This window comes from Aulonocara stuartgranti (genome assembly GCF_965226115.1).
Source record: "Aulonocara stuartgranti genome assembly, chromosome: 23".
Lineage (NCBI taxonomy): Eukaryota > Metazoa > Chordata > Actinopteri > Cichliformes > Cichlidae > Aulonocara > Aulonocara stuartgranti.
In genome coordinates, this window is record NC_138958.1 from 6,534,324 (window position 1) to 6,550,613 (window position 16,290).

General features: G+C 37.1%; 1 protein-coding gene across 1 annotated transcript; it reads right to left on the reverse strand.

The window, feature by feature from the left end:
- Window positions 1–192: 192 nt before the first annotated feature.
- LOC309700413 (uncharacterized protein) lies at window positions 193–15,415 on the reverse strand. The gene is made up of 19 exons (XM_082523932.1): window positions 15,114–15,415; window positions 12,476–12,638; window positions 12,185–12,334; window positions 11,919–12,079; window positions 10,409–10,585; window positions 10,172–10,310; window positions 9,400–9,587; window positions 8,059–8,200; window positions 7,736–7,906; window positions 5,967–5,982; window positions 5,636–5,861; window positions 4,143–4,305; window positions 3,849–3,998; window positions 3,297–3,457; window positions 2,230–2,406; window positions 1,997–2,135; window positions 1,551–1,738; window positions 963–1,104; window positions 193–685 (listed from the first exon to the last, which is right to left on the reverse strand). Exons 1-19 carry the CDS (start codon window positions 15,312–15,314, stop codon window positions 510–512), a joined length of 3,030 nt encoding a protein of 1,009 aa, XP_082380058.1. The 5' UTR covers window positions 15,315–15,415; the 3' UTR covers window positions 193–509.
- Window positions 15,416–16,290: the final 875 nt, after the last annotated feature.

Below are 16,290 nucleotides of genomic sequence, written 5' to 3' on the forward strand. Positions count from 1 at the left end.
AACTGTGTTGTTGCCAGGTAATGGCTGAGGAATACAAAACTGTATTGGACAATACAAACACTGAGAAATGCCATGGACATCTCAAACTGATAGCAGTGTGAACTTCAATAAAAAAAACAGACTGAATAAGAAGGATTAGGTCAATCAAAACTGGATTAAGTGAAAGATGAATATATATTACTCACGCACACATTTTCAAGTCAGGTCATGTTTATTTGTTCAGCACATTTAAAACCACTGCTTCACAGTGGCACATAGATTATCACTCAACAATGAATCATTAAAAAGTGTTTAGTATAATGTCAGAATTTTATACAGTTTGTATACAGCAGATATGTAATTTCAGTATATATGTATGTAATTTCTAAAGGTTTTATTAAACAGCATTCTGGCTCATAACATAATAGAAATAGATAATGATGAAACAGAAACTGCTTGACATTATAAAATGTAATGAAAGACAAATGTACACTGTAAGAAATAGACGTGTTTAGCTTATACTTGATGATTTAACGTGCCGCGGCACAAAGGCAGTAAGGTTTGGGACAACGGGTGGTTCCCAGTGTGAACTCCAGACTGGGCTGCTCTCCAGCAGGTGCCGAGAATGAAAACCTCTGAAGGAGGGAGGTAAAGAACAGGAATAATTCCATTCGGGCAAGCTGCTCCCCGAGACACACACGCTTGCCTGATAATACACAATAAGAGTTTCAGTCACTATGCTTTCATCTTACAGAGGTTATTACTACAGCTCTGAAACACACAAAAGAGACACCGATCCCCTGCAAACTCAGTGATGTAAGAAATTGTTTGTAGATATAAGTCGGTGCTCACGAACAGTTAACAGCAAGCAGAAACATGCAACACTTCTTTTACCATATCTTGCTCAAACACCTCTCTTGTTGTTTGCCTACATATTCATTAACAGAATACGTTCACTGAGATAAACTGCCCTCTTGACATACCTGCAGAAAAAGGCATAAAGGCTTCTCTCTTCCTAAAGTTACCATCCTGGTCCAAAAAGTGTTGAGGGTTGAAGGAATGTGGAGTTTCCCACATTGACTCATCATTGAGTACAGAGTGCAATAAAGGCAGGATCATGGTGCCCTGAAGAAACAGGTAAGTTAATTTGTGTTTGTTTAAAAATTATCTCAACTTTTAAGAACAAAATAATTAAACAGGTTAGATGGAAAATCAGCTGATAGAGAAACGAATTATCATTACATATGTTGAGCAATTAATATTTGGATATTCCAAAAGAGCTACTAAATGTGTTGTATCGTATTATGAGTTGTAAAACACTTGTTATTTAACAACAGATGCACCAAAATGCAGTGGTTGTTTTTTATGTTTAACCATTAGCCCACTGCAATTAATTAAGATATTTCCATTATAAATATTGCGCAAAAACTGTCTTTCTGAGTTTATCTATGCTTTAAAGTGACTGAAAAAAAAAAACATTGCTGAATTTAATGAGTTATTCAGTAGCTATATGACCAGAAACCAGAAAAACAAGCAAAAGGCTTTGGTAAAATAATTCTTAGCATGAGTACCTTTGGGATTGTGTACTTATCCAATATTGTATCCTTGTTTGTCATGTGTGACAAACTCAGTGGGAGGATGTTGCCCATTCTCTGGATCTCATGAATAACCGCATTGGTATAAGGCATGTTTTCTCTGTCACTCATAGAGGGCTGTCTGGATGAACCAATCACAGCATCGATCTCAGCCTGGACTTTTTCTGTACACAGTTAATAATGTGAGTCTACGTCAAGATTTTTAAAGTTGAGAAAACAATTCAAATCTAAGTAAATATATAAAATAGACTTGAGAGAAAACCCAATCCAGAGACAAAATTAAACAGAGACACACATTACAATGTCACATCAGAAACAATCAATTTTTATATAAATGGCTGACCTATAAGAGGCCGCTGTCATTATAAAGTTGAGATACTTGCAGAATATGTAGTCATAGTGACTATTACTCAGTCACAAACCTTGTATGACAGGATAGTGGATCATATACAGAAGGCCCCAGTATAAAGTAGTGGTAGTAGTTTCAGTTCCAGCACCAAAGAGGTCAAGGGTGCAAGCATTCAAACTACTGAGATCAAAACTTGAATCATTGCCTTCATTCTGTTAGAGGCAAAGATGAAAAAAAAAAATCTGATGACATTTCATTAAAAATGTAAAAAGAACAAAAACAGCAGAGATGCAGGACAACACTCACCTTTTCCATTTCTATGAGAAAGGAGTCGATGTAGTCTCTCGGAGATGATGGGTTAAAGTCTTCTTTGTGTTCACTGATCCTGTTTTCTATGTAATTATTTATATTCTTGACCAGAGTAAATGTCTTCTGATGAGGTCCGGGCACCCACTTCATCAGCCAGGGCATTGCGTTGTACATCTACAGCGCAGGAGGACAGTCACTAACTTGTCAGACAGCGTGGATATATCTATGACATTTCTATTTATTTAATAAAAATGTACTAAATTAATTAGCTTTCAAAGAGAGATCCACATTACTGTATGTCCCTATGCGAAAAAGTAAAGAACTCTCTTGTAAAATCATGAATTGACTATGATTAATCCCATTTTTTGTAAAGACCTTTTAAATCACTTAAATAGAACCTGTCTGACAAAGTAAAGGAGGCTAAAAGATCTTAAAGCACCTGAGAACGGCTTATAAAAACATTTCTAAGTCGCTGGGACTCCACAAAAAAGATCAGAGCCCTTATCCACAAATGAAGAAAACTTGGAACAGTAGTGAACCTTCATAGGAGTGGTCGGCCTACCAAAATGACTTAAAGAGTGCACCACTGATCACCCAGGAGGTCACAAAAGAACCCAGAAGAACACCTAAATAACTGCATGGGGGAATTTCACTGTCAAAACCACTGCTGCCCAAAAAGAACACAAAAGGCTTGTTTCACATTTGTCAACATCTTGATGATCCTCAAGACCTTTAGAAAAATATATAGATGAGACAACATATGGCATAAAGCTAACACAGTATTTCCTAAAAGAACATTATACTAATAGTCAAACTTGATTAAAAAAACAAAAACAAAAAAACAACCTAATCAAAGCTGGACTCAAGTAAGATTTAGATGCTTTAAATCGGTGGTCTCTATGTATGAATTACAAATATACAAATCACTGGGACACAGAACAATTCAGGAAGGGAACAATTCAAGGAGAGCCTTTTATAATAATGTGATTCAAATAAATATGACACATGCATTTGCATAAATCCTTTTAATTAGATTACTGAATCCTGGTTTAAAGGAGGCTCACCTGTGCCCACATGGTTACCTCCAAGTACAAAAGCTCATTGAAGTCCTGAAGAATAGACTGATGCTTCTCATCACTGTACTCAAATCGATTTGAAAACACCAAACAGCAGATGATGTTTGACACGGCGTTGTTTAGCAATGGCTGTGCATTAAAAGGCTTTCCTGTAAATAAAAATAAAGTGTGGGTGAGACAGAAAATGGACTCCATGTCCAAAGAGAAGACAAACTTGCTTGATATTTACCAAAAAAGCATGTATTATATAAGAAAAATTAGCAATTGTATATTTTATATGTTTAGCAGAAAATTAGATAAGGTCATAAGCAATTATCAAACATTTAAAATGTAAAAATTATCATCAAATAGTGTGTGTCTGTGAAGGTTCTCAGTCATCCAGGTCATCATAGTCTAAGGAGCTTGGAAATCCGAGAAGCTTCTTCAATTCTGAAGAAGCTTCTCGGATTAGAGGTGAAACATCTTCAAGGAACTTAAAGAAGTCCAGACACTTTTCTTTCCAAGTTCCTTAGACTATCAAACAGTGTGATTTTTAAATGCCTTGCTGGTCTGCAAAAGCCTCTGTGAGATACTGGCACTCCTGCTGGATGAATTCTGCCAACGTCGTCTTGCCCAGACCAAAGTTTCTGAGTGTCTGAAGAGAAAACCTCCTCCGCTGCTTCCATGGATAACCACTGGAAGCTACAATACCTTTGAAAAAACATATACAAATATAAATATTTTGACTGGAAGAGAAACTAGGCATGTTGATCACCATCGTCACGCTAATAAATCTAACTTGGTGCCCATCTGATACTCCAATATTAAGTGTGTAATTAAAAGAAATGAAATCACCTTTATTTCCAAATACATCGTCAACCAGAGGAATTATGGGACGATCTGCAAAGTCTTCTCCTCGTTGGACCAGGGCTTCCTTTACAGACTTGTAGCCATTAATGATCACAACTCTATGACCAAAGATTCGAAGGCTGAAAATGTTTCCATATTTCTCTGAAAACTGAATCGACAGTAGATTTAGCTTGTTATTCAACACTTGCATATTTTAGGATAATTTAAAAAGAAATAACTTTTCTGATACAGCTGACTTTTACATTTTTATTCTACCAAAAGAAAACTAAGACTGTAGCAGCTGTGATAAGTGTGACATGTGATACCATGTCCCAAAAAATACAACAACCACAAAACAAGCAAATAAAAACAAAAAACAAGAACTGAAAGCAGCTAATAAAATAAAACAGAAATGCTTGCTTACAAATATTTAATGTCTCTTTACGGGACACTCGGCAGCAAAAAGTAGAAGCTGAAAGGACAATAGCAGCAACTTGAAATGCAGCTCACACTAAGCTTGTAGGCTGTTAGTTATGTTCAGTGTTGCCAACTCCTCAGTAAGGAAAATCGCTATTGGCTGTCCTAAAAGTCGCTAGAAGTCGCTAGATGACGTCATCACCTAATATGCATAATTGGTCATGCTAATATAATGATAACCTACGCTGTTGGAGAGAGAAATAACATCGTGGAAGAGACATAAAGTTAGCAAAAAACGTCCTAAATGCATTTAGAATTTATTTAGAACTACAAACTTAATTTCTTTTAGCAATTATTGTTTTTTAATGTCACAATTCCAACCCTGCTCCTTTATTCGGGCTTCGACCGGCAAAAGTGACCCGAAATAGGCACTCTGGTGGAGTTACTTTGTGTGTGAGAGTGTGTGTTTATAAGTAGTTTTAAACCTTGTGAGCCACAAAACAGCATAACAGTAAAAGAAGAACTGACTGTGTTACAGACAGTGCGGGAGCAGCGGCTTCGCTCATGCGCGATTCATTTGCAGTTTGGACGCACAGGTGTGAACATCTCCTGCAGCTGGGGGAGGACTATCCTCCGCCCGTGAGCGCTTTAGCACGGGTGAGGTGCCCACGGCAGCACCGCTGCTTGTTGAGAGTAAGAGCAACACGCCCTTTCACGTCAAAAAGTCGTCATAAATAAGTCTCCAATAATTCCAGAAAAAGTCGCCAGATTTGTCGCTAGTCGCTTTTTAGAAAAAAAAAGTCGCTAAGGGGTCTGAAAACTCGCTAAATATAGCGACAAAGTTGCTAAATTGGCAACACTGGTTATGTTACCGAATGTTTTAAAGTCTAATAAAAAAAACTGCTCTGCCCCATGTAGCCCAATCTAAGTCTAAATGATTACCAATAACGGAGGAATAAAGGGAACCTATAGCACCATTTAGCTACCTATTTGCAGTAAACGAGTCGCCCCATTTTCTATATGAATATATTCTTCTTCTTAACAGCAACAATGATAATAATAATCGTTACTTTGTATCACACCTCTTCGAACTGCAGATGGAATCTGTTAGGTTGCAGGCGATGAAGATCACCAATAAAAGGGAGAGCCCACGGTCCGGGAGGAAAGTTTTTCGGCACTCGGTTCTTCAGAACATGAGCCAGCAGAAGAAAAAGACAGGAAAAAAATAAAATGCTCCTGCCGTCAACCCACTCCAAGCCGAGAGCGCTGTATAATGTCTCCATAGTTCCGCTCATTCGTGTCACTTTACTGTTTTAACTTTGATTTCACCACAAACTGGAGGCTGGCTTGACTGCAAGTCTCGAATTGGAGGCTGGCTTGACACAAGTATAAAATGGTGGGTGATTATATAACCAAGTGGGTTCGATAGCTGGCCGTCAAAATAAAAGCATTTAATAAAAACATGAAATCAATAACAAGTATCTTACTACGATGATCGTAGCGTGTTTATGTGTGTGTGTGTGTACAATGTTTCCTTGTTAACTGATGGCCCAGTGTAAAGGAAACGTTGCATGTCACATCATCACACATACAGAAATTATTAACATGTATAGCTTTAACAAGCTTTATCTAACAGTTTTTATGATTTTCCTATATGTTATATTAATTGATCATACATCTGAAAATGATACATTCTCTGTTTGTTTGGCGTGTCACGTGTTTCCTGTACTTATTGTAATTTATTTGTCACTGCTTTTTGTTTCAATCAGCAGTGAAGGATGCGAAAAAGCATTAATCAAATTAAACAACTCAGCTGATTTGTAAAGAAAGACATTTTCTGGGGGAGTTCCTCTACATTATTTAACAGTTGGGGTAGGGAGATTACAAGCTGTTAGTGATAGCTGTCAGTCCAGTCATTCATTGTATTACTGCCCTCTGCCAAGGTAAAGACTAAAGCTGACACCACTGACACAAGCTCATAATGAAAAAGGCAAGTGCATGCAGAAAATCTATTTATTTATGACATTGTGCATTTTATAACAAGCAGTGGTATGAAAAATAAAAACACTCACACCAACTGAAATAAATTATTATGGTTATTAAGATCACCCTGTCACCACCTGGTTTGCCTGCATTCCTCTGATATCCAAATAAACATAAACCTATATACTTTTCAAAATAGTTTGTGAATTTAAAAGGGCCTTCTTGTTTAAGAGTGACATAAGATTGTTGGTAATCAACCCGCCCATTAGGTTATATCATAGAGAGTCTACTGTAGAATAACAACTGATTTCTTATGTTCTTTTAAAGAAATTGGGAAAGTCAAGATAAGGATTACCACGTTTAGCAGAACACCTTCAAAATACCATCAAAGCAAACAGAATTTTTTTTTACTATTCTGATATATTTCCAGAATCTTAAAATACTTTAAACACATCATTGACGAGTGTTAGCTTCATTAACCAGGAGGTCACTGTTTCATGAGGGTCCGTCAGTGCCAACAAAACTGACTAAACACAGCGAGTGGTTTTGTGCAACACAAAGACAGAATCTAAGAGTAATCATCAAGCACAGTGGTGCAAAATTATAGAATTGCATTCCTGCCTCAAGCACTGAGCAACTTCAAAACACTGAATCAAATAAGCATTGTTTCATAGAGTACTTAAAGATTATGTGAAATCATCTTTTGGATAATTGAACTAAAATAGGTTATTGATCCTCGACATACAAGCAAATCCACCAAGATATGGTGGGATTTTGTTTTCAATGTAGACACTGACTCAAGTGTAGATTAAACTTAATAAATTAAAGTTTGAATCCTATGTAAATATCTCTGCAGTACTATTAAACGTTAAAAACAGAATACTGTTTTTTTTGTCCAGCTGTATTTATCTTATTGTCAAAATTTTACTGAAGTCCTTGTAAATGTTTGCTTATGACAGCGATTATCATGCATATGCAGTGGAATGTGATCTCTTAAAAAGTTGTAATTTAATATTGTAAACCTTTCAAATTTTTATTTGTTGAATACAATGGATGGAATGGCTCCTTTAAAAGGTCTCCATGGTGAGAAGAATTTAGCAGGTATAGATAATGCTTCATATAACAAATATGATGGAGGACATTGATTCATCAAACTGAGTATCAGACAATTTCAGTTTTGTCATAGTTGATGGTTTAACGCGGTACAGCACAGAGGCGGTAAGGTTTGGGACAGCGTGCGGCTCCCAACTGGAACTCCAGACTGGGCTGCTCTCCAGCAGGTGGCGAAAGAGAAAACCTTTGAAGGAGGGAGGTGAAAAACAAAAACAACTCCATCCTGGCCAGCTGTTCTCCAAGACACACACGCTTGCCTGAGAATAAACAATATGACATGAGTTTTATTCAAAAAATTTACAAGATATTCACTATATCATAGAGTTTACTACACTTCTGCAACAAACCAAGGATGTATGCCATTTTGTCTTGGCTAAAACAGTACAAGAGGCTTTAATGTACAACAAACCTGCAGAAAATGGAAGGAAAGCATCTCTCTTGCGAAATTTACCATCCTTGTCCAGAAAGTGTTGAGGGTTGAAAGAGTGTGGAGTTTCCCACACTGACTCATCATGTAAGACTGAGTCCAGAGTAGCCACGATCATGGTACCCTGCACAAAAAATACTATAAAAATAACCAAAATACTAAAATTGAAAGAAATAAAAAAAAATTTTAAAATTGTTATTCAAGTATATTGGTTTAATTTGCCATATAACAGAAAGTGAGCTGATGGAAAAAGGCAACGTAACATTGTCAAAATGTCCAAAAGAGCTTTTTAGTATGCAATTGTGTCAAACTACAAAGTGTATAATGCCTGTTAATTAAGAACCAGGGACAAGTGCAATGGTTGTTTTAGATGTTTTTAACCTTTAATCGTAGGTGTTAAAAAATTAATCTGTTTTCTCAAAATTTCTAATTTTTACAAGTGTATATTCTGGTGTCTATTCACATTAATTTCTCACTTTCAGTTATTGGTTTGAGTTAATATGAGAACAGTAATGAAGCTGACCTTTTTATTTGATTTGAAGTTGCATTGTCATTACATACAGTATTTCAGAGAAACTAGAGAGAAACCATGCTAAGTCATTGCTGTTTTGATGAAATAGTGGCCGTATGATTTGACATCTACTCTATCTGTCGCAGGACAAAAGGCAGTCTATGCAGGGCCATAAGAGTATCCTTATGTGTAGTCATGAATCACTGTAATACAGAGCCCTGATGTAATACTAATGTAATCCATTAGCACAGGTGTGCCACAGAGATCTATTCTTGGACCTCATGTATTTATTCTGCACATAACCACAGACTAAAAATGGACTCAGCCACTGTGTAGTTACAAAACTCTGCATTTTGATGGGTTAGCATTTTGGTTGCTGCCATGTTACTTTTTAGGAGTCAGAAGTTACCATATATTGTTGAGAAGTCTAAACAGGCATGGTACTGTGAATTATTTAAGCATTACATAAGTCATTTTAAGGACTGCATAATATCTGGATAATTTTGAGGAAGAAGAATATTTTCACCATCTTACATCACAAATACACTTTACTTTCCGGGTCCATGTGGTATCAACCTTTTGGGATTTACTTACCTGGAGGATTGATCATACATCAAAAGAGTACAGTTGATAGTGAGTGTTACACTATTTTTATACCAGGCTTTAAATGTGCTTTTTAAAGCTGCTTCATTGGTTATTTTAAGTGTAACATTAGGATTGACTTTTCAAGTCAGCTTCAAGTTGCTAAATTGGTAGACAAGGAATACTTTATTCTACAGCGAAACTGCCAGAAAGTATTATGGTTTGTGTACCTTTGGGATTGTGTATTTATCCACTGTAGTTTCCTTGACTGTCATATGAAACACATTGAGAGGAATGATGTTGGCCATTCTCTGAATCTCATGAATGACAGCATCAGTATAGGGCATGTTTTCTCGGTCACTCACAGAGGGCTGTCTGGACGAACCAACCACAGCATCAATCTCAGCTTGAACTCTCTCTGCACAGTCAAAACAGGATACAATCAGAGTCTGTATCAAGGTTATTATATTTATCTAAAAGTAAATGAAAAATTAAAATTGACAGTGAGAAACAATTTCAGGTTATTAATGTAAAAATAAAAACGTACTTAAGAAAAAACAGTTACTACCAATACTGAATTATTAACTTCAGATCAAACATAATTAGAAACATAAACAGGAACTATATTTTCAGTTTTAGTATTTGTGAATTTGTTAATATTTGTCAACACAAAAGCTACGAAACATTTAAACATATGTTTATTGAAAGGTGGAAAGTCTATATGAATGTCAATCGGCTATCTTCACATATTGATTTTTTATTGTCAGCTTCATGACCACATATGTGGTCTTCCTGTTTTCTGATAAATAATGCCAGGATCTACTCTGGAAACCAACTGATTCCCAACTAGAAATCAAAACATGCTAAAAAAAAAAATGATGAGACTATCATAAACTCTGTTTTGTGTATTATGTAGATGACTAACACAACCTGCATGCTTTTTCTCACAGTACAAGACCGACATGACAAAATACATAGTACTGTTGGGTATTACACACGCACCTTGTATATCAGGGTAGTAGATCATGTAAAGCAACCCCCAACGTAAAGTAGTGGCAGTAGTTTCAGTTCCAGCAAAAAACAGGTCCATGGTGCAAGCGTGTAAGTTACTGAGAGAAAAACTTGAATCTTTCTCCTCGTTCTATCAACGGTCCAAACAACAGAAATTAAAATCTGTTATCAAACTTCATTACAAGACCAAAACGAACAAACATAATAGAGATCGAGCACAACACTCACCTTTGCCATTTCTATAAGAAAGGCATCAATATAGTCTCTCGGTGACGCTGGGTCAAGGATTTCTCTGTGGTCTTTGATCCTGATTTCTATAAAGTCCTTTACCTCTTGTGTCAGAGTGAACATTGTCTTATGAGGTCCAGGTAACCACTTCATCAGCCAGGGAATTATGTTGTACATCTACAGAACAGGAAGCCAGATTAAACCATCTTTTCATGACTGGACATATCATGCTGTGCATTCAAAGAATTCTGAATTGAAATCTAACACACTTCTAACAGGAATTCCACAGTGGCAAAGCTGGTGGTAGAAATATAATTACCAAGAGAAAAATATTTGAGGACAATGTCAGCAAACATTTTTTTGATTTTTGTTTTAATGAGAGAGATCAAGTTCATATTCCCCAGTGTTCACTGAAATTTAAGTTGATTTAGATAATGCTTCAAAATGAGGAGTTGTCATATAGATGAGAAGTTTCAAGACATTTTTCAAAAAGCACTTGAAGAGACTTGGCTCCACATATTACCCGATATAAGCTGATTGTTATAAAAAAAAAATCTACTTAGGTACAAATACTACTTGTGAACACACGTATACAAATATGATGTCTATTGGGATTAAGGATCCTTTATTGTTATTCATCATGAAGAAAATGTGATAGAAAGAGATGCAATTACTCAGGTCTCATCTCAGTACTAGTAACATTTAAAAATAATAGACAGACATTTAGAGATTTCTCCAGATACAGACAGACAAACTGGTGGTAGCTAACCAACCGGACATTTTAGTGGAAGACAAGCAGAAGTATATATATATATATATATATACACACACACACACACACACACACACATATATATATATATGTCTGCAGAAATTCCCCCCACCCCTACAGGTGGGGGGAATTTCAAGCTCAGGCCCTCTACCAGAGACCTGGGAGTTTTGAGGGTCCTGTGCAGTATCTTAGCTGTTCCTAGGACTGCGCTCTTCTGGACAGAGATCTCTGATGTTGTTCCTGGGATCTGCTGGAGCCATTTGCCTAGTTTGGGAGTCACTGCACCTAGTGCTCTGATTACCACTGGGATCACCGTTACCTTCACCCTCCACATCTTCTCTGAGCCCTTGTTACTTCTGCAGCTTCTTGTGTTATTTCTTCCTGATGTTGCTGTCATTCGGTATCACTATGTCTATCACTACGGCTGTCTGCTGCTTCTGCTTGTCTTCCACTACAATGTCCGGTTGGTTAGCTACCACCAGTTTGTCTGTCTGTATCTGGAGAAATCTCTAAATGTCTGACATTTTGTTTATATCTGTGGGCTTTGCATCTGCCAGGACTTGGCTTCCTCCTCTCTGCCCTTTGGTGTGTTTTAAATCAGTATTTGTTTTTGCTCCTCATTATAAATTAGAAACCCTGTAGGGAGACTGTGGTTGCTTAAATGTGACTTTTGGATTTTATATAAATTGTGATGTAATTTGATTACTGCATAATGTAGGATGGTGGAAGGAGATTCACCTGTATCGATATGCTTCCCTGTAAGCGCAAAATTTCATTGAAATTATGAAGAATAGACTGGTACTGCCGGTCAGTGTACTCAAATCGATTCCCAAACACCAAACAGCAGATGATATTCGACACAGCATTATTTATCAGTAGCTGGACATTAAAGGGCTTTCCTGCAAATAAAGACAGAAAATATGGGGACAAGTACCCAGTGTCATAACAAAGCAAGCCCACTCTATTGAATGGTGGCAATCATGTCACCAAGATGTTTTTTATACCTTGGTGTTCTGTGAAAGCCTCTGAGAGATACTGGCACTCCTGCTGGATATATAACTCCAGAGTCTTCCTGCCCAGACCAAAGTTTCTGAGTGTATGAAGAGCAAATCTCCTCTGTTGCTTCCATGGATAACCATTTGAACCCACAAGACCTTTGAACACACAAATACACAATAATAGATTGAATAAGAAACACTACCTTACACCCCTGATTTGGTGTCTCAATTATGTTGTTCATTGTATTCAACACTAACTATATATATATTTTTTAATGAAAAAGAGAAAAACAGAACCTTCATTCCCAAATAAATCTTCAAACAGTGGTACGGTGGGTCGATCTATGAAATCGTCTCCTTGCTGGACCAGGGCTTCTTTCACAAACTTGTAGCTATTAATGACCACGGTTCTTCCACCAAAGAGTCTGATGGTGAAAATGTTTCCATATTTCTTTGCAAACTGAACAAAGACAGCAGGTAGATTTTGTGGTTCAACAGTACTCAGAGAATTAATACTGCTTCTACATCTTTACTGCAGATACTATAAGATTGCAGCAATGTTGCCTCATTAATATTACAGGGAGTGCAGAATTATTAGGCAAGTTGTATTTTTGAGGAATAATTTTTTATTGAACAACAACCATGTTCTCAATGAACCCAAAAAACTCATCAATATCAAAGCGGAATGTTTTTGGAAGTAGTTTTTAGTTTGTTTTTAGTTTTAGCTATTTTAGGGGGATATCTGTGTGTGCAGGTGACTATTACTGTGCATAATTATTAGGCAACTTAACAAAAAACAAATATATACCCATTTCAATTATTTATTTTTACCAGTGAAACCAATATAACATCTCCACATTCACAAATATACGTTTCTGACATTCAAAAACAAAACAAAAACAAATCAGCGACCAATATAGTCACCTTTCTTTGCAAGGACACTCAAAAGCCTGCCATCCATGGATTCTGTCAGTGTTTTGATCTGTTCACCATCAACATTGCGTGCAGCAGCAACCACAGCCTCCCAGACACTGTTCAGAGAGGAGTACTGTTTTCCCTCCTTGTAAATCTCACATTTGATGATGGACCACAGGTTCTCAATGGGGTTCAGATCAGGTGAACAAGGAGGCCATGTCATTAGTTTTTCTTCTTTTATACCCTTTCTTGCCAGCCACGCTGTGGAGTACTTGGACGCGTGTGATGGAGCATTGTCCTGCATGAAAATCATGTTTTTCTTGACGGATGCAGACTTCTTCCTGTACCACTGCTTGAAGAAGGTGTCTTCCAGAAACTGGCAGTAGGACTGGGAGTTGAGCTTGACTCCATCCTCAACCCGAAAAGGCCCCACAAGCTCATCTTTGATGATACCAGCCCAAACCAGTACTCCACCTCCACCTTGCTGGCGTCTGAGTCGGACTGGAGCTCTCTGCCCTTTACCAATCCAGCCACGGGCCCATCCATCTGGCCCATCAAGACTCACTCTCATTTCATCAGTCCATAAAACCTTAGAAAAACCAGTCTTGAGATATTTCTTGGCCCAGTCTTGACGTTTCAGCTTGTGTGTCTTGTTCAGTGGTGGTCGTCTTTCAGCCTTTGTTACCTTGGCCATGTCTCTGAGTATTGCACACCTTGTGCTTTTGGGCACTCCAGTGATGTTGCAGCTCTGAAATATGGCCAAACTGGTGGCAAGTGGCATCGTGGCAGCTGCACGCTTGACTTTTCTCAGTTCATGGGCAGTTATTTTGCGCCTTGGTTTTTCCACACGCTTCTTGCGACCCTGTTGACTATTTTGAATGAAACGCTTGATTGTTCAATGATCACGCTTCAGAAGCTTTGCAATTTTGAGACTGCTGCATCCCTCTGCAAGATATCTCACTATTTTTGACTTTTCTGAGCCTGTCAAGTCCTTCTTTTGACCCATTTTGCCAAAGGAAAGGACGTTGCCTAATAATTATGCACACCTGATATAGGGTGTTGATGTCATTAGACCACACCCCTTCTCATTACAGAGTTGCACATCACCTAATATGCTTAATTGGTAATAGGCTTTCGAGCCTATACAGCTTGGAGTAAGACAACATGCATGAAGAGGATGATGTGGACAAAATACTCATTTGCCTAATAATTCTGCACTCCCTGTATATCTCTTAACAAGAACCCAAACTGCAAACACATGAGAAAATATTTAAAAAGAGAATATAAGTAACCGAAAATGCAGCTCTGGCTGAACCCTCTTGATGTGGTCTCCATAAACCAAACTCAAGCAACAAATCTTTTCTCTTGTGTGAATAAAGGCAACTGCAGATAAAGTTCACTGAGTTAATGATTGCCAGAGTTTTAAATGGGGACTTGCCTGAACTTGTTCTGTAGTACTTTAAACAGGCAGAAGGTCCTTTTACTAACTATTACATCCATATTACAAATATTCTTCCACTGAGGATAAGTAATGGCCATTGAAAAAAGATGCTCCTTTAATTCTTGGATATTTTATTATTAACCCTTCAGAGGAGGTTATGTTTTTGGTAGCATTTATATCCATGCATGCCAGCATTTTGTTTGTAAACATGACAGCTCAATTTTAAAATTTATTGTTATTTATTGTTTTTGTTGCTATGCATTTGCATTTAAATATCTTGTCAAATTTGACCTCTTATGTCATTTTTTCATTTCGCATCTGCCTTTCTTGCAGGTTGACCCCAAGATGCGTAAAATTTTTATAGAAAGTTTTATTGAGAGAAAGAGAAAATTAGCTAGAAATATATTGTAGTATTATATTGTAAAATAAGCACAAGTTATACTATTATCCATTACCTACTCCTATATAACATTTTTGTAATTAAAGTAAAGCTACCCTTATCTGATTTTTAAGGAAAAAAGAAAGAAAAGAAAGATATTAAAATTAAAACACTATTCCCTTAATAGTAAACACGAGTACCTCTCTGAACTGCAGGTGTATTCTGTCAGGCCTGATGCGATGAATGTCACCGAGAAGCGGGAGAGCCCACGGTCCAGGTGGGAAGTTTTTCGGCACTCTGTTCTTCCAAATATCAGACAACAGCAGGAAAACACAGAGAAATATTAAAATGCTCCTTCCATCTATCCACTCAAAGCCAAGAACACTGTATAATGTCTCCATTTAAAGTTCTTAATGTCGCATGCTGGATTACTGTAGTGATTTAACTGTGATGCTACCACGAAACAAAGTGCGATCAGATAAATGGGTGGACTACTTAAAACACAAAGGTGAAGCTAAGACTAGCCTTCAAAATAAAAGCTGATAATGGTGGTGTTATTTTCAGTTTTTTTTACACATAGTACATTATTACATGCAAAAAGGCTACACATAAAATTATGTATGAAGTACTGATTACTGTATCAGTAATATCGGTGATTGACATTGTGAGGGAAAAACAATTATTTCCTGCATAAAACAAAGAATAACCCACCAGCACAGCCAACCCACCTCCTAAAGAAAAGCGAACAAAGACATGTATATGTAGATATGTAAACAGTGTCCAGTAACTTTATACCATTTCATAATGATGGAGAGGCCAAACTATTGAGTGCTGCATTATTAAGTGGCTGAATAAAACAATGATATAGCTTCCAAGCAAACATCTTGTTTGTGTGCTTGGAAGTTTTTTTTTCTTTTCACAATTTAAGTCCTTTCAATGGCAGTCAAGCCTGAATACGAACTACCAAGCTAACAATTACGCATGTTTAATTCTAAAAAAACATGGTTGACTCATGTAAGTAGAACACGAGGAAAGAAAAAAAGAAGTCTGGTTGCAAATTTTGAAGCCAATATGATAACCTTATTACACCAACGATGTGGATGTCTAGCTTTTTAGATCCAATCTGGTCTTTAAGTCTGACGTCATTAGCCGTTTCCGGGCCCAAATTCCGCTTCAGGTCCCAAAATCAAACAAACACTGCAGCATTACATTACTGTGGAGTTACAAACTGTCTAAATTCTTTCATCTTTAATCAGTGTGGCTGCTGTAACAGGTAACAATTAAGTTTAACATCCAGGCATCCATGAAAACAGGATTAATAAAATTTGGAAGTTAGCAGGGAGTTAGCTCGCTAGTTTCCACCTAAACATAATATAC

Excerpts from the sequence above, each read along its gene's own strand:
- LOC309700413 (XM_082523932.1), bottom strand. The coding sequence starts at position 15,314 with ATGGAGACATTATACAGTGTTCTTGGCTTTGAGTGGATAGATGGAAGG. Across the intron at positions 12,639-15,113 it reads TACACCTGCAGTTCAGAGAG|TTTGCAAAGAAATATGGAAA; the intron begins GTACTCGTGTTT and ends GTCTTTGTTCAG. Across the intron at positions 686-962 it reads CTTTATGCCTTTTTCTGCAG|GCAAGCGTGTGTGTCTCGGG; the intron begins GTATGTCAAGAG and ends GTGTATTATCAG.